The sequence below is a fragment of the Bombus vosnesenskii genome, unplaced genomic scaffold (genome assembly GCF_011952255.1).
Source record: "Bombus vosnesenskii isolate JDL3184/JDL3185 unplaced genomic scaffold, Bvos_JDL3184-5_v1.1 scf7180000013289, whole genome shotgun sequence".
Taxonomy (NCBI): Eukaryota; Metazoa; Arthropoda; class Insecta; order Hymenoptera; family Apidae; genus Bombus; species Bombus vosnesenskii.
This window is the reverse complement of record NW_022882942.1, coordinates 1,545,866-1,572,261: the sequence shown is the minus strand read 5'-3', so window position 1 is coordinate 1,572,261 and position 26,396 is coordinate 1,545,866. Positions and strand designations below refer to the sequence as shown.

General features: G+C 33.8%; 7 protein-coding genes and 1 non-coding gene across 17 annotated transcripts in view; 5 read left to right on the top strand and 3 right to left on the bottom strand.

Annotated features, from left to right (window-relative positions):
* The window catches only part of LOC117232600 (dynein regulatory complex subunit 7-like), an 88,378-nt gene extending 85,097 nt beyond the window's left edge, over positions 1–3,281 (top strand). Inside the window, exons 2-10 of one of the 2 annotated variants that reach the window (XM_033492061.1) lie at positions 146–508; positions 598–1,015; positions 1,096–1,353; positions 1,467–1,587; positions 1,681–1,747; positions 1,851–2,063; positions 2,153–2,365; positions 2,439–2,663; positions 2,755–3,281. In XM_033492061.1, the coding sequence (XP_033347952.1) occupies positions 146–508; positions 598–1,015; positions 1,096–1,353; positions 1,467–1,587; positions 1,681–1,747; positions 1,851–2,063; positions 2,153–2,365; positions 2,439–2,663; positions 2,755–2,940 (2,064 nt within the window). In that variant the 3' untranslated portion in view covers positions 2,941–3,281. Of the gene's footprint in view, positions 1–145; positions 509–597; positions 1,016–1,095; positions 1,354–1,430; positions 1,588–1,680; positions 1,748–1,850; positions 2,064–2,152; positions 2,366–2,438; positions 2,664–2,754 lie in introns of both variants that reach the window. The other variant, XM_033492060.1, reaches the window with a different exon arrangement.
* On the bottom strand, positions 2,746–4,953 carry LOC117232601 (FERM domain-containing protein 8). 3 transcript variants are annotated; one of them, XM_033492062.1, is made up of 7 exons: positions 4,587–4,953; positions 4,070–4,510; positions 3,539–3,993; positions 3,310–3,468; positions 3,072–3,243; positions 2,964–3,006; positions 2,746–2,866 (listed from the first exon to the last, which is right to left on the bottom strand). In XM_033492062.1, the coding sequence occupies exons 1-6, from the start codon at positions 4,675–4,677 to the stop codon at positions 2,966–2,968; spliced, it is 1,359 nt and encodes a 452-aa protein (XP_033347953.1). In that variant the 5' UTR covers positions 4,678–4,953; the 3' UTR covers positions 2,746–2,866; positions 2,964–2,965. The 3 variants fall into 3 exon arrangements, with proteins under 3 accessions (XP_033347953.1, XP_033347954.1, XP_033347955.1); XM_033492063.1 differs by having other exon boundaries at positions 2,756–3,006; XM_033492064.1 differs by lacking the exons at positions 2,746–2,866; positions 2,964–3,006 and having other exon boundaries at positions 3,157–3,264.
* A 137-nt stretch (positions 4,954–5,090) lies between these two features.
* Positions 5,091–7,048, bottom strand: LOC117232602 (eukaryotic initiation factor 4A-III). The gene is made up of 5 exons (XM_033492065.1): positions 6,838–7,048; positions 6,382–6,717; positions 6,077–6,299; positions 5,748–6,002; positions 5,091–5,673 (listed from the first exon to the last, which is right to left on the bottom strand). The coding sequence occupies exons 1-5, from the start codon at positions 6,980–6,982 to the stop codon at positions 5,421–5,423; spliced, it is 1,212 nt and encodes a 403-aa protein (XP_033347956.1). The 5' UTR covers positions 6,983–7,048; the 3' UTR covers positions 5,091–5,420.
* Positions 7,049–8,796: 1,748 nt separating this feature from the next.
* Positions 8,797–10,320, top strand: LOC117232606 (MAD2L1-binding protein). Its single transcript, XM_033492070.1, has 2 exons — positions 8,797–9,594; positions 9,678–10,320. The coding sequence occupies exons 1-2, from the start codon at positions 9,209–9,211 to the stop codon at positions 10,042–10,044; spliced, it is 753 nt and encodes a 250-aa protein (XP_033347961.1). The 5' UTR covers positions 8,797–9,208; the 3' UTR covers positions 10,045–10,320.
* Positions 10,321–10,326: 6 nt separating this feature from the next.
* Positions 10,327–11,890, bottom strand: LOC117232605. 3 transcript variants are annotated; one of them, XM_033492068.1, is made up of 5 exons: positions 11,369–11,890; positions 11,048–11,295; positions 10,808–10,981; positions 10,660–10,750; positions 10,327–10,556 (listed from the first exon to the last, which is right to left on the bottom strand). In XM_033492068.1, exons 1-5 carry the CDS (start codon positions 11,510–11,512, stop codon positions 10,434–10,436), a joined length of 780 nt encoding a protein of 259 aa, XP_033347959.1. In that variant the 5' UTR covers positions 11,513–11,890; the 3' UTR covers positions 10,327–10,433. The 3 variants fall into 3 exon arrangements, 2 of the variants coding, with proteins under 2 accessions (XP_033347959.1, XP_033347960.1); XR_004493150.1 differs by having other exon boundaries at positions 10,541–10,556; positions 10,813–10,981; XM_033492069.1 differs by having other exon boundaries at positions 10,516–10,750; positions 10,813–10,981.
* Positions 11,881–15,379, top strand: LOC117232604. Its single transcript, XM_033492067.1, has 3 exons — positions 11,881–13,292; positions 13,366–14,169; positions 14,247–15,379. The coding sequence occupies exons 1-3, from the start codon at positions 12,950–12,952 to the stop codon at positions 14,279–14,281; spliced, it is 1,182 nt and encodes a 393-aa protein (XP_033347958.1). The 5' UTR covers positions 11,881–12,949; the 3' UTR covers positions 14,282–15,379.
* A 296-nt stretch (positions 15,380–15,675) lies between these two features.
* Positions 15,676–25,269, top strand: LOC117232599 (metastasis-associated protein MTA3). 5 transcript variants are annotated; one of them, XM_033492054.1, is made up of 13 exons: positions 15,676–16,406; positions 17,435–17,502; positions 17,657–17,750; positions 20,093–20,275; positions 21,464–21,715; positions 21,812–22,083; positions 22,171–22,359; positions 22,439–22,861; positions 22,992–23,592; positions 23,703–23,852; positions 23,934–23,963; positions 24,153–24,411; positions 24,522–25,269. In XM_033492054.1, the coding sequence occupies exons 1-13, from the start codon at positions 16,292–16,294 to the stop codon at positions 24,658–24,660; spliced, it is 2,775 nt and encodes a 924-aa protein (XP_033347945.1). In that variant the 5' UTR covers positions 15,676–16,291; the 3' UTR covers positions 24,661–25,269. The 5 variants fall into 5 exon arrangements, with proteins under 5 accessions (XP_033347945.1, XP_033347948.1, XP_033347950.1 ...); XM_033492057.1 differs by lacking the exon at positions 20,093–20,275; XM_033492055.1 differs by lacking the exon at positions 23,934–23,963 and having other exon boundaries at positions 15,677–16,406.
* Positions 20,565–20,730, top strand: LOC117232663. The gene has a single exon (XR_004493168.1). It is a non-coding gene; the product is annotated as a small nucleolar RNA U85 (small nucleolar RNA).
* Positions 25,270–26,396: the final 1,127 nt, after the last annotated feature.

The following is a 26,396-nucleotide window of genomic DNA, read 5'->3' as shown; positions in this document are numbered from 1 at the left end:
TGTTGTCTTATTGAGTGTCGATACATGAGTCGCTATGTTACCTCATTATGAGAACGTTGATATAAAGCAACAAGTGTTCCTGCTTATTGAATTACAAATTTTCCCGCTTATGATATCGCATTTATAATATTATTTCTGTTTACAGCCAAAACAGCTGCGTTCACCAACGTGGGTGCAGAAGCTTCGGAAGGGCAATTGCTTTGAATGCGCGACATTTCTTACTAGCTTGCTACTAGGTCAAGGATATAATGCGTTCGTTGTAAGTGGTTACGCATCCAGAGAACAAACGCTATGCGATTTGACAAGAAGGTCGTGCCCCTATATACTGCAACCGGAAAAACATACTAAACGAAAGCCGGAAGAGCAACAACCAAAGATTACCAAGTATGAACTTAAGCTACCTATAGACTATAAAAGTCAATTTTTATCAGAATTAGAAGAAGAAAAGGCGAGGAAGTTAGAAGAGAAATTAATTTTCGACGAAAAAGAACAACAAAAATTGATCGAAGTAATTAAAATTGATTTCATTTTCTTGGAGGGGAATTCTTACAACTTTCTTTATGGTTCTTGTCTGAAGCGAATTATGTTCGGATTTAGGAATTAGAGCAGCTTCCACCAGATGAGCATCGCGGACATAGAATACATGCTTGGGTAGCGATATTGCCAGAGTTAGGCGGAGTAAGGGACCAGGAGATTCCTTACCCACTTTTTATCGAGTCTACCACGGGGGTATCCTTCGAGGCCACTGACGATGACACAGCTCAGTTGTACTTGGGCGTAGAAAGCATATGGAACGATAAGAATTATTGGGTAAATATGCAGTCATCCGTAAAATCGTGCGTAAACATAGTGTGGGATTTAATGAAAGTGGAACTGTGGGAACATTTGCTCCCCGGAGAACCGTGGACAATGCATGGAGTAGGAGAAGAGATCGATGAGGAGTCTGATGTGCAACCAGAGAAACACTTGGATATGCCATTCTCATATGTAGATCCGATAAAAATTAGCGAAGCAGGTATATAAAAGATATTAAGTTCCCCAATATAAACGTAAATTATCGGTTATGTTAATGCATCGTCAGTTTTTGTTTTGCAGAATTTGAAAAACGGTTCCCAAATGGTACAAAAACGATACTTTATAAGAAAACAAAAGTTGAACTCTTTGCTCCGTATCTTCAACTGGATGGCGTAGTACAAAGAATTACGATATATAATGATTACGATTACACGACTCCTATAGAAATATATGAAACTTATGCAAATAGATCTGACAATCTCGTGGAATCACGGAGAAATATAAATGACAATACAGTTATAGATTATTATAGAAGAGGCCGAGCAGATCAATGTAAAGGTTGTTTATTAGCATCATTACTTCTCACATTACTCGATATACGTATTTAAATCTTTTTATGAAAAATATAATTACAGAACATCGATACTTTGTTGATGCTTCCAATGAGATAGATAGCGAGCGAATTTTAGATTTTTATCACGTTCCACGTTTCGATGGTCTATCTAAATTCGAAATGAACCCAAGCTACCTAACGCAACACTTTGTCGGTCGCGATGACTTCCTGTATTACCGGTAAGCAGTAACTTGTGTGTACATAATTAAAATGTAAATTATTAAAAGCACTACATGATATTAACACCAGAGTTTCGATCGGCTTGAGAACAGGCACGTGCAATTCTCACAAGATAGGAAGACCTCTGCTCCGCAAGATATTCATTACCGACATATATTGGTAAGGTAGAAATTGCTTATCTATATCATTTTTAAAACACATCGCGCAAAAATAGTTTTGAATAGTAGTTTAGGTAATTTGAATTACCTGATTGAATTTACAGAATATTGTCGAGAAATTTAATAGAGACGAACGAATAAAAGCGAGCAGAAACATAGCAATTCGTGAATTCGCCATTAGTGAGAATGAAATACGTCTTACGTATCATTATCATTCAGGACAATTTACCAGAGCTATACGAACATATATAAAGCCACCATTAGCAGAAAGGGGAGAACGATTGATTCTCGATCCATCAATGATGCATGGATATACTGTGAGCCTCTATCAACTTTGTTAAAAGTTTTTCTAAGGGACAATACTAAAAGACAATTCTAAAAGACAATTTTATTATCTTATTTGCAGCCTCTAGATGAATCTGAAAAATCCCTAAATTTATTATACGAGCTAGAGACACAACTGTATGAAGAGGACGTATCTATATCTCAAGTTAGAGCGGCGGAAAAGGAATTATGTGCTTTTCTCGAAACAAGGGACAAGGAATACTTGATGCCAACGCTATTAATATCTGTATATGATAAACTGAGAGAATCAAAATCCTTGATAGAAACATTAGTGGTAAAAATAATAACAATAGATTTTTATTAACTAGATAATTAATGCACGTTGATGATTAATCTATTAAATACAGAGAACCAAGAGTGAGAAAGATATCACGGAGGATGTAAATTACTTGAAACCGTATTTAGCTCGTTTAGGAAATCCACCGGAACTATCAAAGATTGACGCACAGTTCATACAATATACATGTCTTAATGATTACAAACAGTTACTTATGCGCAGAGCGAATAAGATCTTACGTGAGTTTGACGAATGCTCGCAGGAATTAATGAAAACGCAGGCATTGATAACACAGGTCAATAAATAGTCATGAAGTTATGTTGTTTAATATATTTATTTGATATAAAATTCAATATAGAAAAGCAGGTTTTTTTTTCTTTTTACAGGAAGGAGATTTAACCCGCGAAGAAGAAGAAGAAATATTAGAAAAAATTAATGAATTAAACTTTTACTTACAAACGTTAGAAACCAGATTAGATCGCCATAGAGATTTAGTTCCTATAAGATACAAAATGTTGCTGCATCATTTACAACAAAATCCGCATCTTACGGTACTTAAAGGTGATAACTAGAATTATCCCATGTGAAACCGTATCTTCATTGAAATGACCAAGAACCCATTTGTCCAATACATCGGCCTAAAATAATTATATATCATAAAAATATCCTTAAATTTTTAACGAAAAGGTTGTTTATTACCTACCTTCGTCGTCAAAGGTTGCCAATGTGAATTTACTAAGTTTATTGGTAAAACTTCCGATATTGGAACCTACCGCATGGTCCGTTAAACGATCAGTATTCCCAATATCACCGTTAGTTCCATGACGACGATGTTCCTCGGCAAAGCCAGAAATTAATGTGTCCATCATTATTGCCTAATAATAAAATAAATTCAACTAGTTTAAACAATTAAGTTTAGCTTCATTAAAATCAACTCGTACTTGTCTCGAGAATACTTGTAGAATTTTATAAACTCGTGTCCCATTCTCCCGTACAGGAAACTGTAGAAATAAACATGGCAGACAATTCAGATTACTTTCATCAGAAGGTTTCGCCATTTCCCAGCTCAACTCTGAATACCTTAGACCCAATAATAAACTCTGTAGAAAAGTTATTTTTAACATGTTACTCGAACGATAATTAATTATTTTATGATGCTTGATTCCTTACGCATTGAATGTCATCCACGATATATACACCCGATGAATTAATAGCAATGAGTACATGCATATCACGATTTGTAATCCATGATGCAAGCCCTCTCACAGGACGTTCGATTTGCCCTTGAAAAAAAGCCGCGCCATAACATGGCAAGCTCCAACAAAACTCTAAATACTTTTTGACAAGTTTCCTCGAATTCGTATTAGTTCCTGTGTGATTTGGTATTCGTTTGTACTGTTCAAGTAGCCGAGCCTCCGGTGCCCCTTTTCCTCCTACTAATCCTAATCCCACACCGAGACCTAATAACAGACTAGGGGAAGTGTAATGATGAGGCAAGAATCGACCACGATGCCTTCTGAAAAATGCCAATGTATGACTTTGGGGATTATACGGGCCAAGTTCAATTCGTGCTTGCAAAGCACCCAAACTTGCATATCGCGCCTGTCCCTCGCATGGGTAACGTCCTGATACATAGATATAAACATAAACGTTACAGTACAAGCTTCTATAGAAATATGGAATAATTAAATAATTGATTACCTTGCAATACGTTGTTTCTGGCTTCTGCATATAATAGCTCTAATACTTTAGCTTCCTTTATTTGCTCCTCGTCCGACCGAGAAAGAAATACATTTCGTCTGAGACACAGCAAAGGTTCTTCGTCTGTTTCTTCCCTCTGAGAACTATATTTTTTTACTAAGCGATTCCATTTTGCAGCCAACTCTAAAGGCTTATGATTCGGATGCAATTGGACTTCTAGTCTTGAAGAGCAAAGCCACAAAGCAAAAACTGTTTGGCTAGTGAATAAAGGAGTCCTTGTTAATCCTAATTCTCCTTCAGATTGGATCATTGCAAGAATTTGATGTGCAGTGGAACTATGTTCAACATCCATTGATAGAAAAATTCCAGTCATTAAATATACAGCTATTCTTACAGTAGACCTTCCAACATTTAAATATTGGGATTGATTCACTATCATTGCTAAACAAAACAAGATGATAATAGGAAAATACTATTACATAGAATCAAATGTTTATACGAAATTGTTATTACTTACAAGTTGAAGTATGTCCATCAGGTTTGTAATCATTTTGGTAGCGACGAATAGGCTGTCCTCGCCTAATTGTGCAATCTTCTTGAGTTTCCATGCTTTTTCAATTTCCAAATAATTATATAAAATTATATCTTATATTTTCTATTCTCATTTCTGAATGTTAACACTGAATATATATTTATTCTTCTACATACTCTTATGTCATTTCTCCAGGAGGATGATTATCGAGTGAGTTTTAAGGGAATAAATTGCTGATATAGATGGAGTTGATATTTAAAGGATAGATTAATAATAAGCAACTCTTTTCTCTCAACAGAGGAAACAAAACTGTACAATAAATTTCAATTAATTCTTACAAGTCAACCATAATACTGCTCTGCTGCCATCTAAACTAGAGAACCAGTTATTGATTATTTCTCCTTGTTTGGAATAAACTGTCTTGATATGTTATACGTAATTTATTTATAAATTGAAAAAAAGGGAAAAATAAGAGTAATTAGACCAAAATGTACTTCTTCTCTATATTTTATATTATCTATCACAATAAAGGTACAAACTAACATTTACACAATTATATATTTGTATTAGAAATTTATTATGTCCTATAAAATTTTTCATAGATACATTTTTTCACAGTATGTTTAGAAATTAAACACGTAGATGCGATAATTAAAGCTTCTTTTAAGCTTTACAAATCTTAGTTTTGTAGACGTGTAGTGTGATTTCGAATGACTGTGTTTCTGAACAAATGCTACGGAAATATAATTTACAGATATATTTGTAAGTAAAAATAATTCTTTCCTGTTAAATTCTTAGAATAAGTCCTGAACATTAAAATTATATTAAGTCTGCTACATTCATAGGCATCTCATCAATTTGTGTTGAATAATATTGTTCAATATCTCGAAGAATCCTTATGTCATCAGTTTTTACGAAATTGATGGAAACACCTTTTCTTCCAAAACGTCCCGATCTTCCTATTCTATGAATATACAACTCACGATTGTTGGGCAAGTCATAATTAATCACAAGAGATACCTGTTGGACATCTATTCCTCGTGCCCACACATCAGTAGTAATCAAAACACGACTAGAAAATAACAAAATAACGATAATATAATAAGTTCAATTTACAATGTTACTGTTTATAGTAAAATAACATACCTTTGACCAGATCGAAATTCTTTCATTATGTTATCTCTTTCCTTCTGTGGCATATCACCATGCATGGAGCAAACTGTAAAATTAGCCTCCCTCATCTTTTCAGTTAACCAATCTACTTTACGTTTAGTATTACAAAAGATTACTGCTTGTGTTATTGTCAATGTATCATATAAATCACATAGTGTGTCAAATTTCCATTCTTCTCTTTCAACAGCGACAAAGAACTGTTTTATCCCCTCCAGTGTCAGTTCATCACTGTGAATAATAACAATAATAATAATAATAAATTGAATATTGAATTTCTTTCAATTCAGAGAAATTGAGCTTACCGTTTTACAAGAATACGAATAGGATCTGTCATAAATTTACTGGTCATTTCAAGAATTTCATGTGGCAATGTTGCAGATACCAACACAACTTGTGTTGCAGGTGGCAAATATCTGTATACATCATAAATTTGTTCCTTGAAACCCTTATTTAACATTTCATCAGACTCATCAAGAACTAACATTTTTATGGCTCTAGTTCTAAGAACTCTCCTTTTTATCATATCTAAATATCATAAGAAAGATAAGAAATTTGTATTAATATATTATAACAAACCTTGCATAATTATTTCATATAATCAAATTACCAAATACTCTGCCAGGTGTGCCTGATACAACATGCTGTCCATAATCTAATTTTCTAATATCTTCTCCAAGATTTGTACCACCTATACAAGCATGACATTGAACATTCATAAAATCTCCTAAAGCCAGAATAACTTTCTGTATCTGAGTTGCTAATTCTCTTGTAGGTGACAACACCAATACTTGTGTTTCTCTAACTTGTGTGTCCAATGATTGTAGTATAGCAATTGAAAATGTTGCCGTTTTTCCTGTACCAGATTGGGCTTGTGCAATCACGTCTCGTCCTTTCATTATCGGTTTAATAGACCGCTGTTGAATCGCAGACGGCTTTTCGAAACCTATAATTAAAATACCGTTTTACAATCAGTAATGCGAAGTTCTATTAGATACTGAACTGATAGTATAAAATAAATAAGGTTATGTTTAAATACGATAAAGAAATAAAACTTTGATAGTACCGTAAGCGTAGATTCCACGTAATAACTCATCTCTAAGTCCCATATTATCGAACGTTGGAATAACCTCCACATCTTCGCTTGTTTCAAACTCAACGTTTGATAGATCTTCTGTTTGTGCGACGCGACGTGATTTTACTTCCGCCATTTTCGTAATTTGTGAAGTTAGAGTACAAGTGACTTGAATATAGCAACGAGCAAGCAAGCCAAACTTTCTTATAAATCACTAAAAATATGATATTATTTACTTTTTAACATGCAGCAATAATTATATAATAAGTAATAATGTGTAATAATTAAAAATTCAATAGAGATAAACTGTTCTTAACGAAATGTCAATTTTCGACCACAGTCGAGTAATAATACTAATATTACCAAGTGAAGGTGGCACGCTGCTAACATATATAAGAACTTATAAAATTAAGGATCAACACCTCTCCTTTCGAGGTACTTCTGAGGTATCCAGCGACTGTTTTCTGTTTATATTCCTTTCGGCTTTAGACGACTTTCGGTTTACATCTCTTATACTGCCCTTACATCACATCTGTTTCTCTTACTGTTTTCTGTTTATATGCTTAACATTAAAAATAATGACACCTAAGGCTTCCCAGCCTATGTCCTAATAGGATGATAGAAAGTAACTGGATATTGTGCAGCAACAAGTACTAGGTAGTAACTAAAAAGATTCATAAGCACAACATAACAGAAATTTATAACAATATCGTGTTTAATCTCATTTTGATCAGGGAGGTCTCACTAATGTGTCAACGAAATTTTTATTAACAAAAAATCAAAAATAAAGTTTCATCGTCGCATTAGCATTGTCTTATCTGTTCGAAGGTGATAAAGTCATAAAGTCCTAAAAGATCTTCTGAAATCTGAATGCTCGATACTGGATCTAACGGTTCTTGGCTAACTTTATATTGCCGAATCTTGTCCTGGCAGTATTTAACCCAGCTAAAAAGGGAAACCTCTCCTCCGTAGTGGGGATGACGAGTGTGCAATAAAGACTCCTTTTTAATTGTCAAATAGCTTTTAGCAAAAATTAATAAACATATGTGGATAAAACTTTGCCCATTTTTTTAAGAATGACAAAAACTATATTTTCACGAAGTTTCAACTTCGCATTCTCAATTTTATATAAATAATTGACAATTGAAAATAGCTCGAGTTTTGACGGTTTTTATTTATTTACGGCTTAACAAATTAACCAATCTCAACGTGTGACGTCCCATTTGATAGAGAACAAACAAAACACCAAATAAAATAAAATGTCATAACATGTTTACTATTCCAACTTTTCGACTAAAGTATGTCGGCTAAAGTGAGTTATTATGATTCAGTAATGTTTATCAATTTGTGAAGCATTATGAGAGATAAGAAATTTGATATTTGTTTACAACGTTTAGAGTAACTTAATAAACGATAGCTAGCGACTTTGGCTTAATTCCTTAGGAACTGACGAATTCATAACATTTTACAATAGTAAACGATTTCATATACAAGGTCGTTGAATTTGTCTTAATAAACGCCATGTAATGTATCAAGGAAAAAAGATATGTGGTTTCATGCGACGATGAAAAAATATTCATTACACTCCAATTGACATGTCGTGTGCAAAGGGTTAATGTTAAACCTGAATGGTGTGTGGAAAATATATTAAAATTATTGCATTATTCCACTGGTCCATTATTATCCATTATTAAGTTTAAAGGAGAATATTCTCTTTTCTTTTCTAAAAAGAATATAGTAAACAATTAATTTCTCTTTCTCAGGCAACTTACAATTAGTTTAATTATTGCACGATTTTATTATTTTTATACTTGTCTATTTCAAATATAAAAATAGATATAAACTTTTTCGTAGAACCGTACAATTAAATAGGTTTTGTAGCGTGGAGCTCAATGGGTTTTTGTCCATGCTAACGTGCAACCAAACAGGGCAGATCCCTAATTTTATAGGATCTTGTCTATGCTAGCTTGTGCCACCTTCAGCACTTGGCCGTATGATACAGCACTAGTTCGAAAATAACTAGAACCATAAGCGTGAGCACTCTCATTTCCTCTCTGATTATATTAGAGATATAACTTACTGATATAACTTAAAGTTTAGGTTTGCCATTGGTAGTGATAAATGCGGCTTGGATCAGAATATTTTATAACCGCGAATAATGTGTTTAAATGACAATTTTTACAAGTTATTACTTTTATTGTTATGTAGATTTTCTTAACGTGAAAACAATGTGTTCATAAGTGTATAAGAATATATTTTTACAATTTATTGTATAAATTGGTATTGCCGAGCTGGTACGAGTCAATGAATTAGATTTTACTTCGATCGTGTTTAAAGCATTATCAGAAAAACAAAAGTTAAAATGAATATTAACGTAATGTTGGATGAACATTTGACAAGTCATAGTTGTGTGAAACTCGTAATTGAATTCCTGAAATATATTTTATATCAGAAACAGCAAATACCCTTTACATACGATTCACTATCTAAGTTACAAATGAAATCAACGGACAGAAATTCGTCTGATATAAAAACATTATTGAATTCTTTGAGAAGCACCTCAGAACAATTAAATTCGCAGTTTCATCTAAAAGGCTGCAAAATCAAAGAAATTGCTATACTTATTGGTGCTACAATAATATCACCAAGATTACACATCCGAATTGAATTTCCATCTGATATTCTTAGTAGCCAAGAACACTTGGAATGTAAACATGCATCTAGGAAGCCACTGTTAAGTTTAATGAGGTAACGAATAATAAAAATTTTTGCATATAATATTTATCCCATCATTTCTTATAAGATGAAATGTTATAAAACAAAATTTTTAGGTCAATGTTGGAATGTCCAGCATTTCAAGATGCATTGACTTTACCATTGCATCCTACAAACACCTTTGTGCTAATACAAAAGAGTGATAGTAATTCAGTGTCAGAGTTCTTTTTACCTAAACCGCTATATGTACCTTCCAAACAGAACTCAAATTATTTTGTAATTAAACTGCAACACAAGGATCAAGTAAAAATAGACTGTAATTGCATAAATGTAGTGAAAGTTTACAACGAAGTGTCTGAGTCTAATACTAACATAGATAAAGACATTGAATTTTTAAATAATTCTAATGTGAGTATCACACATGTTCCCTATCAATGGTATCAATCTAAAGAAGTGATTAAAGGGTTTAAGTTTACAAGATGACCATAGTTTTAAGATCTAATTTTAAGATAACCAATTAATAAAATTATAGTAAATTTTTAATAAATATGGAGCATTAGATTAATTTCTAAGACATTGAAAAAATGGATTCTATTAAATATGTTAATTATGATATTTAGAATATGCAGATAACTGCAAGTATTATATAGATTATTTCCTAGAAACCTTTTATAACAAACTGTTAATCGTGTAGAATATATATTGATTTATACATTGAAGATATATTGATTATAAATAAAATGTTGTATAACCATTAAATAATTACATTTATTTTTACTGTTTTACTGTTTTACATAGTATAAATTTACAGAAAAATGTAAAGTTTGCACAGAGAATAAACTTTTTTTTATATGTATAATAAACATTGAGAGTTATTCTTCCTTTAATTCATAGATTTTAATCCTTAAAATTCTAAAGTCATTGATCATAATTATTCTGGAAATTAATATTACCAGCCCTCCTATCCAACTGCACATCATCACAACTGAAGGGACCTTAAGGATATTTATTACATATTTCAATATTTCTTGTACTATAAAAAATAGGTACATAAAAAAAGTGTAAAAAAGGATAAAATATGTTTGCATGGAATATTACCTGAAGATATAAGATTATATTACACATATAATCAAGATTATGTGTGTAAAAGTTATATATATTCATGTATATCCTTATGATTTCACAATCACTGTAAATAAGCAATTTGTAAGAATTATAAATCTGAAATAAAATTTAAGTTTGATACCTTACATCCACAACTATTTGGCACATATCATATATTTCAGAAGAGATATTTTTTATATTTTTGCTTAATGTTTTATATCCTTGTTGTAAATTATAATGTGTATATATGGATATAATTGTAAATACAAGATTAAAGTATATTGCAGGAAATACAATTCTCCATGGACCTGGATATCTGTATATATAAATCTAATCATATATAGAAGAGTGCCTGTTTGGTAAAAAAAAATAATTAACTTGCATTGTTACATCATATCCTCCTTTCCCACACATAAGGAATAGAGTAAACCAAACGATTCCAAATAAACAAGATGAGAAGCTTGTTATTAAATACACAACGCATATATTTTCATACTGATAATCAATATAAATATACTTCCACCAGTCTGAATTAATTTTACATACACCATGAATATCATCTAATTCTATATCTTCTTTCAACAGAATAGCTTTTGCCCACAATGGGCAATTACCTCCGAAAATTTGTTCCTTTATATTTCATGTAATATAATATTTTAATTTATTTCCCTCTACAAATACTAATAAAAACTATTAATTATACCCATAATGTGTAGAACAAAACGCTAGATGCATATCCGCTAATCGCGCACAGTAAGTACAAAAACATTTGTAAATATTTCCATAAACAAGAAATTTCAACCGAATCACGTTCAATAAGTTCTTGATATTCTTCTAAAAGTTTCATCGAGACTTTCTTTATAAAATCAAAAAATACAAATTATTAAATTTGCAATTATATTCTTTACCATACCGGTGATTAATATGATTACGCGCTAAACTTCATCCATATCAAAAAATGCGTACTTGATTGGTCAATCGGGTACAAACAAAATTCAAATGCCAACGAAATAAACAAATTTCAAGAAGTCGGAAAGATCATTTTACAGTGCAGTATAGATTGTCACCACATATAGATAATTGGAGTCGAACGAGAATGCACAGTGTCGTTCTACTCTGAATAGTTTGAATCGATCGATGTGTTTTTAATGTTCACTGAAAATAAAGTCCCAAATTAGATTTTCTGAATATCGGATATAGTAGATTTAACGTAACTCCGTACTTTGAAGGAAGTGTTGCAGATTGATCGTGGGAGTTGGACCAAGAAACGGAGGAACGCGCGGACCGCGAACCGCCACAGTGTTGTCGACGAGAAGGATACACGAAGGCGAGAAATTCTTGTTTTTTTTTTACATCCGAACATCGAAAATCACGAGGAAAACGATGGTAGATGCACGTTCTAAAGGGTCATCGAACGAATAAACTCAATTGCCGTGGACACGTAAACCATTCGTGGATGAAGTGAAACACATGTGTCGGTCAAACTGTGTTTTCTACTATAGAGTGCCCGTCCCGTGTTTGATCCGTGAAAATCTTCCGTTTAGAAAGCCAACTTGTACGCCAGTTACAATAATTTATGAAATATCAACGTGCTTGGTTTTGGATAAGCCTATTAACGTGACGAGCTGCTTATTCGAAATGAAATAGAACTGATTGCAGAAGGCGGCAGTGCGTGGGTGGGTGGGTGTCTAGCGATTGCCACTCATGTATAGAAAATTCCTTTTGGAATTTTGCACAAAATGTTACTGTTTGATCAATGATAGTGTGCTTTTTTTATTCAGTATTATTCTGTTCAATTGACACATCATTAACTGGCACATTACCCAAACAAATGTTTTTGGACATAAGAAAAAAATATATCAGCTAAATTTCAGAGTAACGCTGCTCTCACTGTCAATTTTTGACCTAATGTCAATTTGACAGTTTTAAAGGAATAAGATCAATATGATTCTGTCTGCTTGTTGTTATCAACTTTGTTGATTCTGTAAGAAACCTACATTTACTATATTATTTTGTTACTATTGACATTATTGTTGAATCCTTTTAATGTCTTTTCATAGTGTCTAATATCTTAAGTTTTACCAAGTGTTCATTTCTTTTCTTGTAAAAGATGCTTTCCTCAAATTGTGAAACAAAGATACTTTAGCAAATATCTTCAAAATTGTCATTCATAGTTCCAAAACAAGAACCCATTTAAGGTTCTGCCTCTTTTGTTAAAGTGATATTAAGAGGCTAAAGTATGAAAGGTCAAGCGGAGAAAAATGGATATCGGTAAAGTATCAGCATGCGCGAGAAGTCAGCAGAATGTCATGCTCACGCAGGTCACGTGAGGGGCACAAGAGAAATGTGCTCACGTGATCCTTCTACATTACACTCAACCCTTACCAAGGCAAATGGTAAAAATTCAAACCCCCAATCAACACATCATTCAGAAACACGCATCGATAATAATCTACTTCCAACTCCTGGTGGACGTTTAAAATTTTTTAAAGACGGCAAGTTTATCTTGGAACTATCCCATCGCAGGGATGGAGAAAGAACTACATGGTTTCCAGTTCCAAAGAAAACCTTTTGGCCACCAGCTAGCACAACTCCAAATAGACAAGAGAGTTCCACCTCTCTTAGTGGTAAGTTCTACAAACATACAATTTGTTTTCTATAAAATTAACTCAAATCTAACATCATTATTTACATTTACAGTTTCTGATGATAATTCGTCGATTCAGTCAAGTCCTTGGCAAAGAGATCATTGTTGGAAACAAGCAAACCCAAGACGTAGAATATCTACAGAGTTTAATTTTTACTATTATAGAAGTCCAAAAAATCATTTGTGCGCGCATCCTCGTCTAATCGCAAGAAAGCGTAGACGTCCATTAGATCCTACGTCTTTGTTACTCGTTCCAGAATCAGTAACAAATTATACAAAACCAATTCGCAAAGCAAATGGAACATCGACGGGAAAGGTTTTGAACCTAATTATAGACAAATTGGCCCGTCTCCTAGATCCGAATGTCGTTTCACCTCGTAAACGTATCTTGCGCGAATTGGAGAGAGTATCGTTAGAAGATCAAGCGTCGAAAAGGCGCGCAACACCACAGCCTGCTTGTACAACAACGGCTCCTACTCCGTCACCAAAACAATTATCTTCATATAGTATAACAAGTATTTTGGGAGAAGATAAACCAAGTCACGAGCAAGGTTTTTTGAGGAATTTATTAAAACCAGATGATAGACAAACTGTGAAATACTCATCAAATAATTCATATCCAAGAGTACGAATGGATCCATACATTGGTACAACTAATGCACCTCTTCAGCATCCACTTTATGGTGTACCAATGTTACCTCCTGGACCATATAGAGCTCCCTTATGGATGCATTATCCATCACCCGTCCATTACCCACCTCCTATGCCATTATACGCACCGCCACCACCTCATCCACCATCTCCTCCGGTTCATCATTACAAAGACTACAGGGAACAGACTCTTACACCTCCTTCGGGTAAATTTTTAAAAATATATTATTTGGTATTTATTAAATGTTACAAAGAAAATTCATTTTATTTCTGTCCCGTTTAGATATGCCTCTAAATCTGTCGAAGCATGCGGGTTGAATCTCAGGATTATAAAAGTTGGTGCCTTATCAATGGACAAAAACTGCGTAAACACTGCCCGTGCAACGACAATGCGATATATTAGTATTTTTTTATCCGTAAACAATAGTATCATAGTAAGTAGAAATACGCAACCGGAAAAACAAAGTCTGGATGCTATTCTTGTACATACAAAAACAAAAACTGTCGAAATTGGCATAAATAAGTATTATATATTAATGTTAAATTAAATCATGAGTAGTATTACACAATTTAATGTTAATTGTAATTAACATTATGTATGTAGTACATGTAATCTTTTATCTTATATATGTGCTCATTGTTTTCTCTTTTTGATTGTCGCGGAAATACTTTATTGAAATTCATAAATGTGTTCACATTCTAAGAAGATTATGAAATGTGATTCTCACTCATCATTTTTACTACTCATGATATAAATACTATAATGAAGGAAAAAAGAGCATGGTCTCATCTTACGCATCTCACTTATGCATTATCTTGTTATTCTTATTAATGTTACTGTCATTATTACCATTAATAAATGATACGACTATCTATTTTAAAAGATTCATAAGAAAGACATAGAATTATGTACAGAGAACAGATTATTATATTTAGTAGAAATATTCCTACGAATAGTAATATGATATATATATAATACATTTAGGTTAATAGCATCCACAACAGTATACATTTATTTATATAATATTAATGAACAAAAAAACAAAATTGCTTGGTAAAGACCGTGGGGTGTGCCTTAAAAGATTACCTAAATTGCAAAAAACTAAATTATAAACACGAATCGATTCACGAATATGTATTATTATTACTACTATTACTACTGTGTACATATAAATATAATTTTGCGTTACGTATTTCCATCAAATCGACTATTCGTCATTATTTATTGTTAGTCAAACATTACCAAACGTTTTACGCGAAAGGCAAGCTCACACAGGCTCTACAAACTAGTGAGTAATTTTAACTATTCATTTACATACAATTTTTTATTAATTGAAACAGATGAAATATGTGACTGCGCGTAAGCAATTGTATAGAAAGACTAATTTCGTAAATATATAAATATTTCACATACTACATGAGAGTTTTTTTTATTTATTGTCACGTTACATGTGTGTTTCTATATTTATTCGGTTTTATAAGATAAATCATTCTATTGTATAAATATATTTAAAATCCAAAGTAAATATCTATTTACTTTTAATAAAAAATAATTACCCTTCTTAGACAAACATCTTATAGTAAATAATAGAAAAACATCAAGGAAATGATTTCGAATTTCGCGGGTATGCTGAAGAGTGCGCAGCAAATTTGCACTCTATCGTCCAGTTACCCCCACTCTTGCTTAAGGTAACGCAGACGCTTTCGAGACCGCGCAATCGTCGGGTCTTAGTAGTATCCGATCCGTGGCCTTATTTTGTGGTATTCGTTGACCGGGTTGTATCGTGTCTGATTACGTGTTTTCTATCAAAAATTCGTCGAAGTAGAATCTCATAATAGAATCGGAACGAATAAATAACACTTAGGGATCGCGAACAGATGTCTTAAGTGGAGTTTTTGAATGCACGCGGGTTACGAAGGAAAGCAAGTGAATCCAGAACCCCCGGTAGAGGGGAGCAGGCCGTATATTGCCTGATCGTATATGTAGCCCGCTCGGCAAAATGAAAATGGCGGTGTTCCTGTATGAACGGAGCAACGGCCACTGACGATGCTCGTTACGGTAACGGACACGTGAACCAAATTCAGTGTGTAATTTTTTTTATATATCTTGTGTGCATTTACGAATATCATTCAAGTGTTCTATATCTGTACGCGGAAAGAACCGGAGTCGATGTGCGAATAAGATTTAGAAAAGCTAGCGCGAAAATTTTTTTCCTCGATTATTGGGACAAACAAACACGATGGAGTGACACCGCGAAGTGTTAACTCCGTGGACAAGTGGGAAGTGTCGGCTAATAGATTCACGTAGTTGAAGGACGAGAAGCCTTCATGCCGATGCCGGCCGAATACCACGAGAACCACGGTAACCACGAGAACGCTAATTTCGCTCTCGGGGCCACACAGGACGCCAGCAACATGACGGCCAACATGTATCGAGTGGGAGGTAAAATAACCATGCACATTTCGCCGGCTGATGAGGCCATGCGTCCAACTATCGAATCTCGCTCCTCATACCTTTAATTAACATACAGAAAATTCATGTTTGCAAATGGTGTCCACGATATGGCGTTTCCCCCCCTTTTCTGTATCTTCGTCCCTATCTTCGTTTTACCCGCGCAGCCCCTTAACTTTCCACCTTTCCATCCAATCTCTCTACCCCCCTCTCTTTTCTGGCGTCCGTACGTACGTCTGCTTTCCTTCTGCTCTCCCTCTTTCCCCACTCTCGCCCTTCGTTCAGGTCATACTAATTTCTTGCATGATGATTCGGATGATTAAAATTCAATATTTCAGAATTTCCTTCTTTTTTCTATTTACTAATGTTTATTCTATTTGAAAAAATTCCTTGATGATAGATCATCAGAATGTGTTTTCATCTACGCGCCAATGGTCCAGGGAACTAGTGTAATTTCAGCAAAATTATTTTTCCATTTTCCTCTTTTTAATGTTGATTATGCAGGAAGAATCGAATATCAAGATCCAGACTGCATTTTGCAAACGTGCACTGGACTAGAATTTAGGATGTGTACATTCTATTTTTGTTTCTTTTCTACTACTCTGTAATGGTATACTTTGTTTTTTTCTGATAAGCATATTCTCTTTGCGCAAATTACAAGATTCTTTTCTTTCTGTTTTCTTACTCTTATGCCGGCTGTATTTTCAAACAGTATAGCATCGATATTTGTATTTCATAGAAATATAAGTAAACATTTCATATATATATATATAAGATTTTATATATCAATCGCTTCTCATTTATAAATGCACTAATATTTATATAATTAAATTACAAATATTTATGAATTGAAATTATTGATATGTTGCATGTAAAATATAATTAAACGGGTTTCTTTACACACACACACACACACGCGCGCGCGCGCGCGCGCACACACACTGTATATATACTATTATTACAGCTTTTCTCTTGTAAAGAAGCATTATTAAATACACTCCTCTTCTTTTAATTTATAGATTATGTATATTTTGAAACGTCCTCTACATCTCCCTACCAGATAAGAAGGATAGAAGAATTGAATAAGGTAAGAAATGAAATTATTGTTGTATTATGTTTCTTCTATTGTGATTGATATAAGTAAAGTTCAATTATGCAATGGTGCAGTAATTTAAATGTAACGCGGTATATGTATCTTTTTTTTTGGAATATATATTTATAGAAGATTTTTGCTATTTTAGACGGCAAGTGGAAATGTTGAAGCAAAAGTCATGTGCTTCTTTAGGCGGAGGGATTTGCCATCTACATTAATTATGCTTGCAGATAAGCATCAGTGTAAGTAAAATTTATATTATTGTCAAAAGATATATTATAGTATAATGCTATGTTGCATTTTAAGAAACTTGAAAATACTTGCCTAGTATATTTTGATACGAAATTGGTTTTTACTTAGAATTTTAGACCATACATACAAACACACATATTATATTTTTTTGTGTAATTGATATCATGTTCAAATAGTATTAGATTTGAACGTGTAATTTATAAAAACTAGTATTTTAATAATTTTTTGTTGATGTTTAGTTGATTGAATACTAATACTAATGCATTGTAGATAATAATTATTAATAATAATTTAATTAATATAAGTAATAATGCATTGAAGATAAGGTAATAACGTTATTTATTTTACCTCGCGTCACGGTGCAGATCGATAAGCATTCGCAAATGAAGAAAATAAAAATATTTTCGTATTGATTGCGAACATTTTTACTTTCTAGAAAGTACATATTTTGATCAATATTATTAATAGGTAGATTATGCTACATATATTAGATATTCAATCGATGATTGTTACTTCGAGAAATGATGTGATGAAAACGCATGCATAATTGGTGCTATTAACAGAAACGTTTACTATGTTGGTTTAAGAATATTCTTCATAGTTTCGAACGATTCGAGGCGATGAAAGCGTGAAATTGCTCGTTATTATCACTCCCATGTTCCCGCTAAAAGAGACATGTAACAAATGAAATATCTTCTCAAAAAATGCATTTTCATTTCTATATAATGTTTTAACGAAAATCGAGAAAATATAATCGTTGGAATGTGTCGCCATCGTTGTTGCGATATTCAGAATTTTCAGACAAGTTACATTTCAGCATATACTTTCTCGCGCGAGGAAGATAATATGATTTCAAAAATAAAAAAATAACTTGTTCAATTTCACGCGTTTTAATACATATATACGCATATATATGTGCCTCCGAAGCTTTCTCGATTTTTCCTTTGCAATAGCAAAGATAATGAGACGCGGGGATTTGGGGGTGGGAATGTATAATAAGTAAAGTTGGGGGTGGCAGAGGGGTGAAATGGGGGTTGTATCGATCTGCCGGGGGTGGGCTGGGGGTGGTACGCCTGCCATCCCACCTCTCCCTCTTTCTACCTCTCACCCAAGTCCCTCATACCACCCCTCCTTGCTTCCCGCCACCCTGAACTAAATGAATGACTGACGCAGGGGTCGGTTGGGTATGTGTTGCGTGTACTCGGACACAGACTTGTAAGAACACCGATAGACATACACGATAACCGGACACATAGACATGTACGAATAACAGGCAGAGAGAAACAGGACACACGCGCGCGCGTGCACATATCCATACATACATAATGTTCGCGCGCAAACGAATGTATATGTGTCTCAGCGAAAATGGTGGGCCCCACTAGCCATCTTCGTTTTAAGCATTTACTCCCCCGCTTCTCTTTTCCTCCCTTCTCTTCTTTTCTACAGTATGTAGGTATATGTACGTGTATGTATACATGAATATACACTTTGTCGTGTCTCTTTCTCTTCGCCCGTAGCTCTATGTCCGTCTGCCGGTATTTGCTTCGAATCGGGTTTTTCCCCCTTTTTCTCTCGTTCTCTCTAGCTCCACCATTCCTATACTCTCAAATTTCAGAAAAAAATGTACGAATTTTGTCTTGAACAGATTCCGTATTGTTCTGTGTGGAACAGTATGAAAATATTAAAAAGAGTATGCGTTTGAGATGTCGCGCTTCTTCTCATGATCACAGAATCATTTCATTTCCATTTTTTCTTAACAACCTTTGATATATGAAATTCTTTAAATTTTTTATAATCGAGAATTGTGTGTAAATTCACTAAGATTTCTAATATTGTTTAGATTTGGTATTTTTTATAGTCGCAACTTTTATGATTCCAACTTAAAAACCGCTTTATAATGCAATAATTTGTAATGTGTGAAGATGATATTTGAAATAATAGTAATATTTTGATATTGTATGGTCATATTATTTTTGAAAATATTATTGTAGTCTATATTAATATCATTATATGATAAGCTTTTAAATAAAGGTCTTTGATGATTTACTTACATAATCACAGTATAATTGTAAATAGAAACGTGAGTGGAATTGGTTGACAGAATCAAAGTTATTTTTTATATCATATATGTATTAATTGTTTAGATATTAGCCACATGTAGCTAGATGTCATAATGGATGAAAACCATTGGCCAATGAAGTTGAAGGCTGCCTGCGTCCTTAGTTGTTAAATTTTATAGAAAACTAAATTTTGAAAGCATGTGTTAAAATTGTATTAGAGAAAAAGTATGATGAAAAACATAGTAGAGTGGGTTCTATGATACAAATTGCAGTGGCAAACGCGGAGCAGCAGAGGTCAGAATCCCCTGCAAACATGCAGAATCAGAAACTGGAGAATCCAGATACTACTAAGGAAATGACTAATAAAGATGGGATCGGGCCCAAAGTGATGAACAAAGGGGGCGGGAAGGGGGGCTGGCTGAAAGCTCCACTGTCAGAGGCCCAAGAGCCTCATGGTGAGTGAACTAGTCAGTTAAAAGGTGCCCCTTACAGATGAATTTTATTAGATTTCTTCACCATTTATGAGATTCTAAAGAAAACTATTAATACGAAAATTCAATGTATTTGTTGTTAATAGTAAATATTACATAATTTACATAATTTAAAACAAATAGTAATGAAAATTGAATGTTAATCAATTCATCAGTAAGTATTGCACAACATGCACCTTTTGGTTGTCTTGTTAGTCTCATATAGAAGCCAGTGATGATATAAGGCTAATGATCTAGCGGCGGGATTTATAAAATTCTTTGTAATCTTGGTGAATGGCATTAGTTTTGGCTGGATTCACTGTAAGGCCAAAGAAACAATAAATTGGGTTTAACTAAGGCCTCTTCCTTCAAGTTATATGGAAAGGGGATTTAATCATTAAGTGTGAAGCTTAATGAACCCATACATTCCATGACAATATACAGTTACAATCGTTTCATCATTCTTCCTATTTATTCGTATAATCATCTACATTTTTTATTAATCTTTTTACATGTCACTGCAATAGCAATTTTATTCTAATACATAAATCCTAAATTCATTCTCATTAAAACAATTCTAATAATTCTACTACGTAGACAAAAATCCCGCTGCACAAAATGATAATTCTTTAGTAATCTGAGGCTTCTTCAAATAATTTACATTTCTTTGGAAGCTAATTCCATTTCTGTTATGATATATAATACATCAATCAATGTTGCTTTTTCTTCTTTTGTTGCCCGCTCTCACTAATATTTTAGTTCACTGTCATAAGTTTTGATTGATTCTGCCACATTCCTACGTTTCATTTACATTTTATTTATTTATGTTACAAAAGAAAAATAATAATACTGATAAAAGGCCAAATTTGCATGAATAAATTTATGCATAATTCCATTTTTCATGAAAAAAATTTAAATAATGTAAAAGATTAATATTTTTTGGAACATTTAATTAAAGATACTAGTAATCTTGCTTTAAATGTTGAATTTTTATTGGTATTATATTATATAAAAAACAATAAAATTACTTAGTTATTTTTTAATATATTACTTATATAGCTTTCATTAATCCTTTTATTTTTGAGTAAAATATTTTGTTATTTAAGCTTTTTTAGAATATTTATTTATACATTTGAGATAGTAAAATATAATTTTAATCCTTTTTACACACAGGGATGGAAGAAAATGTAGTTGGTGCTGGAGGAGTTACAGAATTAAGTTCTAAGCAACGTCATCAAATGAAGCACAGAGAACTGTTTCTATCACGTCAGGTGGAAACAATGCCTGCAACTCATATAAGAGGCAAATGCTGTGTAACCTTATTAAATGAAACAGAATCTTTACTAAGCTATTTGAACAAAGAGGACTCTTTCTTCTATTGCTTAGTATTTGATCCTGCTCAACGTACTTTACTTGCTGATAAAGGTATTCATTAATATTACAAATTTTCAGATACTATAATCATATTTATTCTAACTTTCTGTTATATATTTAAACTTCAATCAATGTAAAACATTACAGGTGAAATTAGAGTAGGTAGTAGGTATCAAGCTGATGGAATAGCACCAGCTCCGCTGACACCTGCTGAAAGAGAGTCAGATCCTCGTAGATTGCAAGATTTAGAAACGTTGGTTTGGACGCCACGGCATTCATTAACAGATCGTCAAATTGATCAATTCCTTGTTGTCAGTAGATCTGTAGGCACATTTGCAAGAGCTTTAGACTGTTCATCTTCGGTCAAACAACCATCATTACACATGTCTGCAGCTGCTGCATCTAGAGACATTACTCTTGTAAATATCATTATCATTGTTACTGTTGTATAACTATATAACTAACTATGAAGAAAAAACATACCTTACACCAGTTTATGTTTGTAGTTCCATGCAATGGATACTTTACATCGGCACAACTATGATGTTGCAAAAGCTATGTCATCATTAGTACCCAGCACTGGTCCAGTATTATGCAGAGATGAAATGGAAGAGTGGAGTGCGTCTGAAGCCAATCTTTTTGAAGAAGCCCTTGATAAGTATGGAAAGGATTTTTCTGATATACGTCAAGACTTTGTAAGTACACAAGATATTTGAAATCTCAAAGTTCATTACTTTATGATATGTTGTTTTATTAAATACTCGTATGTTTCAGTTACCATGGAAAACATTAAAGAACGTTATCGAATATTATTATATGTGGAAGACAACTGATAGATACGTACAACAAAAAAGGGTGAAAGCTGTAGAAGCTGAAAGTAAATTAAAACAGGTTTATATACCAAACTACAATAAAACAACTCCACCTACAACTGCCCCTTCTGCAGCAACAATTGTACCTCTTGGTAATAGTAATAGTAACAGTAATGGGAAACCAACGAATGTTCTCAACGGTAATAGTAATGGTAATATGACAACTGATAATAGCGGAATATTGATGGTTGGAGTTAGTGGAAAACCATGTGAAAGTTGTCAAGTAATGCAAAGTCCACAGTGGTATGCTTGGGGTCCATCACACATGCAATGTCGTCTTTGTCAGTCTTGTTGGACATATTGGAAGAAATATGGCGGTTTAAAGGTATATTTCAATAAACATATGTATATAAGTAATGATAATCATATAACGCACGAAAATATTTTATTTATCTTTCTTTTCCCTTTTTTTTTTGCCTTTCCCCCCTCTCCAAAAAAAAACTTTTTCCATTTAGGTTCCATCACGTATGGACGATGTTGATATAGAAAGAAAAAGAGGTGGTACCGGTTCCGATGAAGAAAGCAAAGGAATAGGTGGTGCTCATAGACCTCATCGATGTAGCATTCCTTCTTGTGGTAAAGAGTTTAAACTCAAAGCACATCTAAGTCGTCATTACGCTAGTGCTCATGGCGTTGATTTACGTGGAAGCGGAGCAAGTGGAGGTGGTGGCGGTGGATCCCCCAGACCTGTGATGAAAACTCGATCAGCGTTTTATTTACGTACTTCAGCATTGGCGCGAGCTGCACGACGATTATGTGCAGCGCAATTACGCACACGTCATGCAGCGCGAGCACCTCATCAACCTATAAATGCAGCACCATTGCGACACCTTTGCGCCTCTCCTCAATTAACATCAAAAAGCCCTGCGGAGTTACGTATTTTAGCACGTGCTGTACGACCTCGACCTCGTCCTCGTGTAACCGATATAGCAACGCGTTTAGGTGATCATCCTGCTCCACGACAACCTGGAGATTGGGATTGGTTAGCCCTTACAGCGCCAGCACAACGAAAACAACCAGATCGGGTTTCTTTTCCTAGACCGCCAAAAGCACCAGGTGCAAAAGCTTTTATTGAATAAAATGTTTTTCTTATTGCTAATACAATTATATTTAATATCATGATTATTATTATGAGTATTATAATATCATGAGTTTTATTGTTATAGATGGAAGTCTTTTGTATGAAAGGGTACCAAATAAATCTGAAGTAGATAGGCTGACGGTAACTCCACCTCAACCTCAACCTAGTATGCAGGCTCAACAAACGATACTGAAACGCCCGAGACCTTCATTCGATGAAATCAACGGGTCAGATGGTAAGTTTTAGATTCATGTTTATTATATATGTATATTATGTAATTTTAGATCCTTGTATTGAATATGATTTTTGTTTACTGGCTTCTACTCTGATGTGGATTGGGATGAAGGTAAAATAATTGAGTGCCTAAGAGCTTTAAGTATTCAACCAATAAAACAAATAATCAAAATTATTAAATTGAACAGTTTAACATTTGTTCCAAAGGAATACACATCATCGGTTTAATAGTTTTATATTATTTTAATATTTCATGCATTTTAGAGATTAAATATTATATAAATATAAATACTTTTAATAGGTATTGCCCTAAGTGCAGGGCTCCCTGGTGGACCACCTGCAAAAAGGGCCCATCATTCTCAGCAGCTCCATCCTAAACATACTTTGGAACACACAACACCTGCTGTTCTTCCCCTAGCACCACCTTTGAATGGAAGAGCTGCTCATCCTCATATTCTGCCACATGGTCCACCATTATCTAGAAGTAATGTACGTAAGCAAGTGATTTCGTGGATGGATGCACCTGACGACGTTTACTTTCGTGCTTCAGATCAGACAAAGTGAGCATTGTTGCATGTTTTATAATATAATATTTCATTATACGCGTTTACTAATGGAACAAGAAAAGAAAGGTGCAAATATTTAGATTTGTATCGTTATAAATTTGCAGAAGACTTAGAAGAACCCTTTCATCGGCTGACCTTCGAAGGGCAGCACGCAAACCTTGGCGTAGGTTACAAGGTCCTTTACATACCCCTCATCCACAGAGAGCAGTACGTGGAGATGACATGGTGGTCATCCTGGACTGAATCAGTAATACAATCAAGCAGGTGAACTGATAAGTCTGATCAGTTTGCTGCTAAAGGAACCATGCTGTTATTGTAATTTTAATGCCAGAGTCAGCACAGTGAAGATAACCCAGCTTTACGTATTGTCATTGACAATATTGATATTGAGCAAGGACTAATCGCTGTTTGGAATATTTTAAATCGATAATTTTCAACACAGCAAATCGCCGAAACTGGAGGCCTCGCTTAACGGAATTTGCATGTTACACTGACATCGCTGAAACATACTTCACATGTATGGACGAAAGGCAGCAGCTCTGGAACGAACTTTTATCGAATCCTAAGGGGAAAAAATGAAAATAAAAAATTGAGTCTGTCGGAGCAAAACATTTTTTATTCGTATTAATTAGTTATTGTTGTTATTAATAATAATTATTAATAATTGAATGTACATATACGTCATACCACACATATACACATAACCAGACAACACAAGTGTCCAGTGAGTGCTGGGTACAAGTTATTGGTTAAATTATCTCCATACCATGCGCATTAGCTCATTAAAAATGTTGCGTGTAACAGAGACAAGTATGGAAGGAAAGGAGAGAAAGAGAGGGAGAGAAAGCGAAAGAGAGAAAGGATAAGAACGTACGTGAGAGAGAAGAAAGAATGCTCACTGTGAATATTTTTATTAAATTTTCAAGTTTAATGACTTAAGTCGCTACAATTAATAAATAAACATAAGCATAAGTGGAAGAATATACTAGTCCTTCTTCCATTCTATCCAGTTTCCTGTTATAGTTATATAAAATATGCATTATAAAAAATGTTTATATATATATATATGTGTGTGTATTAATGCTATTCTTCATAGAATATTTTTTTTAATATTTATATTTAATACATTTATTTCGTTGGTAGTCAAATAATTTTCCGTGCTTGCATAAATTAAAATTTTATTTTTATGCTGTCAAACATACATATCTTTCCTCTTTTTCATTTATTTTTAAAGTATGGATATTACTGTAGTAATTAATATTGAATATTTACTCATATGATATGAACAAGATATAAATATTTCTGAACGAAAGAGAAATGTTTTTCAATTCAAGAAATTTTATCTTACATTTTCTTAACCTTTTATATGTCGGAGATGAAAGGACACCGGAGCCTTCCCTCTGGAACTTCGGGAAAATCCGTAAAATTGTAATTAAAGTTTACAGTCGTAATTAAACAATCTGCCGTCATCCTACCCAATTGTACTTGTTTGCGATTTGTGATAATAAACTTGGGCTCAAGGCGACCATCAGTCGCCGAATGTAGCCGCGGTCAACGGGACGGGCGCTTCGCCTAACAAAGGTGTGGAGTTATAGTATGACCCTCATTAAAAGAAATACCAATAGAGGTACTTGACAGTAAAACATTCCAACGGTTCCTTCGGACAATGAATACCTGATGTTGAGGCACGTACACAGCGCAAGTCCAGTTAGCCCGAGGACCCGCTATAAAACCTGGGTTTTTCCGGCAATTAAGATTTTCCAAACGCTGAGATCCCACTGACGAAGGGAGTAGCGCCTGACGATCAGTGAGTTTGAGTTAGAGCAAGTATATCTTTCATCCCGTTGACCGTGGATTCGTCATCGAACCTAAGACCAACGTCACTACATCGCAAGTGCCCAACCATCGCTGTTGATTGTCGAATCGGTAGTGTCCATACTCGTAGCATCAGGCCGTCTCTTCGTTATTACACAACGATG

Bases quoted from the DNA above. Each gene is read 5' to 3' on its own strand.
- LOC117232604 (XM_033492067.1), top strand. From the start codon at position 12,950: ATGCGCGAGAAGTCAGCAGAATGTCATGCTCACGCAGGTCACGTGAGG. The intron at 13,293-13,365 runs GTAAGTTCTACA...TTACATTTACAG, and splicing joins GAGTTCCACCTCTCTTAGTG to TTTCTGATGATAATTCGTCG. The intron at 14,170-14,246 runs GTAAATTTTTAA...TGTCCCGTTTAG, and splicing joins GACTCTTACACCTCCTTCGG to ATATGCCTCTAAATCTGTCG.
- LOC117232601 (XM_033492062.1), bottom strand. From the start codon at position 4,677: ATGGAAACTCAAGAAGATTGCACAATTAGGCGAGGACAGCCTATTCGT. The intron at 4,511-4,586 runs GTAAGTAATAAC...TGTTTTGTTTAG, and splicing joins TGATGGACATACTTCAACTT to CAATGATAGTGAATCAATCC. The intron at 3,244-3,309 runs GTACGAGTTGAT...TTTTATTATTAG, and splicing joins TACAAGTATTCTCGAGACAA to GCAATAATGATGGACACATT.
- LOC117232605 (XM_033492068.1), bottom strand. From the start codon at position 11,512: ATGAAACTTTTAGAAGAATATCAAGAACTTATTGAACGTGATTCGGTT. The intron at 11,296-11,368 runs GTATAATTAATA...TGAAATATAAAG, and splicing joins TTTTGTTCTACACATTATGG to GAACAAATTTTCGGAGGTAA. The intron at 10,751-10,807 runs GTATCAAACTTA...GCTTATTTACAG, and splicing joins CAAATAGTTGTGGATGTAAG to TGATTGTGAAATCATAAGGA.
- LOC117232599 (XM_033492054.1), top strand. From the start codon at position 16,292: ATGCCGATGCCGGCCGAATACCACGAGAACCACGGTAACCACGAGAAC. The intron at 20,276-21,463 runs GTGAGTGAACTA...TTTTACACACAG, and splicing joins AGAGGCCCAAGAGCCTCATG to GGATGGAAGAAAATGTAGTT. The intron at 24,412-24,521 runs GTGAGCATTGTT...ATAAATTTGCAG, and splicing joins CGTGCTTCAGATCAGACAAA to AAGACTTAGAAGAACCCTTT.
- LOC117232606 (XM_033492070.1), top strand. From the start codon at position 9,209: ATGAATATTAACGTAATGTTGGATGAACATTTGACAAGTCATAGTTGT. The intron at 9,595-9,677 runs GTAACGAATAAT...CAAAATTTTTAG, and splicing joins CCACTGTTAAGTTTAATGAG to GTCAATGTTGGAATGTCCAG.
- LOC117232602 (XM_033492065.1), bottom strand. From the start codon at position 6,982: ATGGCGGAAGTAAAATCACGTCGCGTCGCACAAACAGAAGATCTATCA. The intron at 6,718-6,837 runs GTACTATCAAAG...TTTTAATTATAG, and splicing joins ACGTGGAATCTACGCTTACG to GTTTCGAAAAGCCGTCTGCG. The intron at 5,674-5,747 runs GTATGTTATTTT...GTTATTTTCTAG, and splicing joins GAATTTCGATCTGGTCAAAG to TCGTGTTTTGATTACTACTG.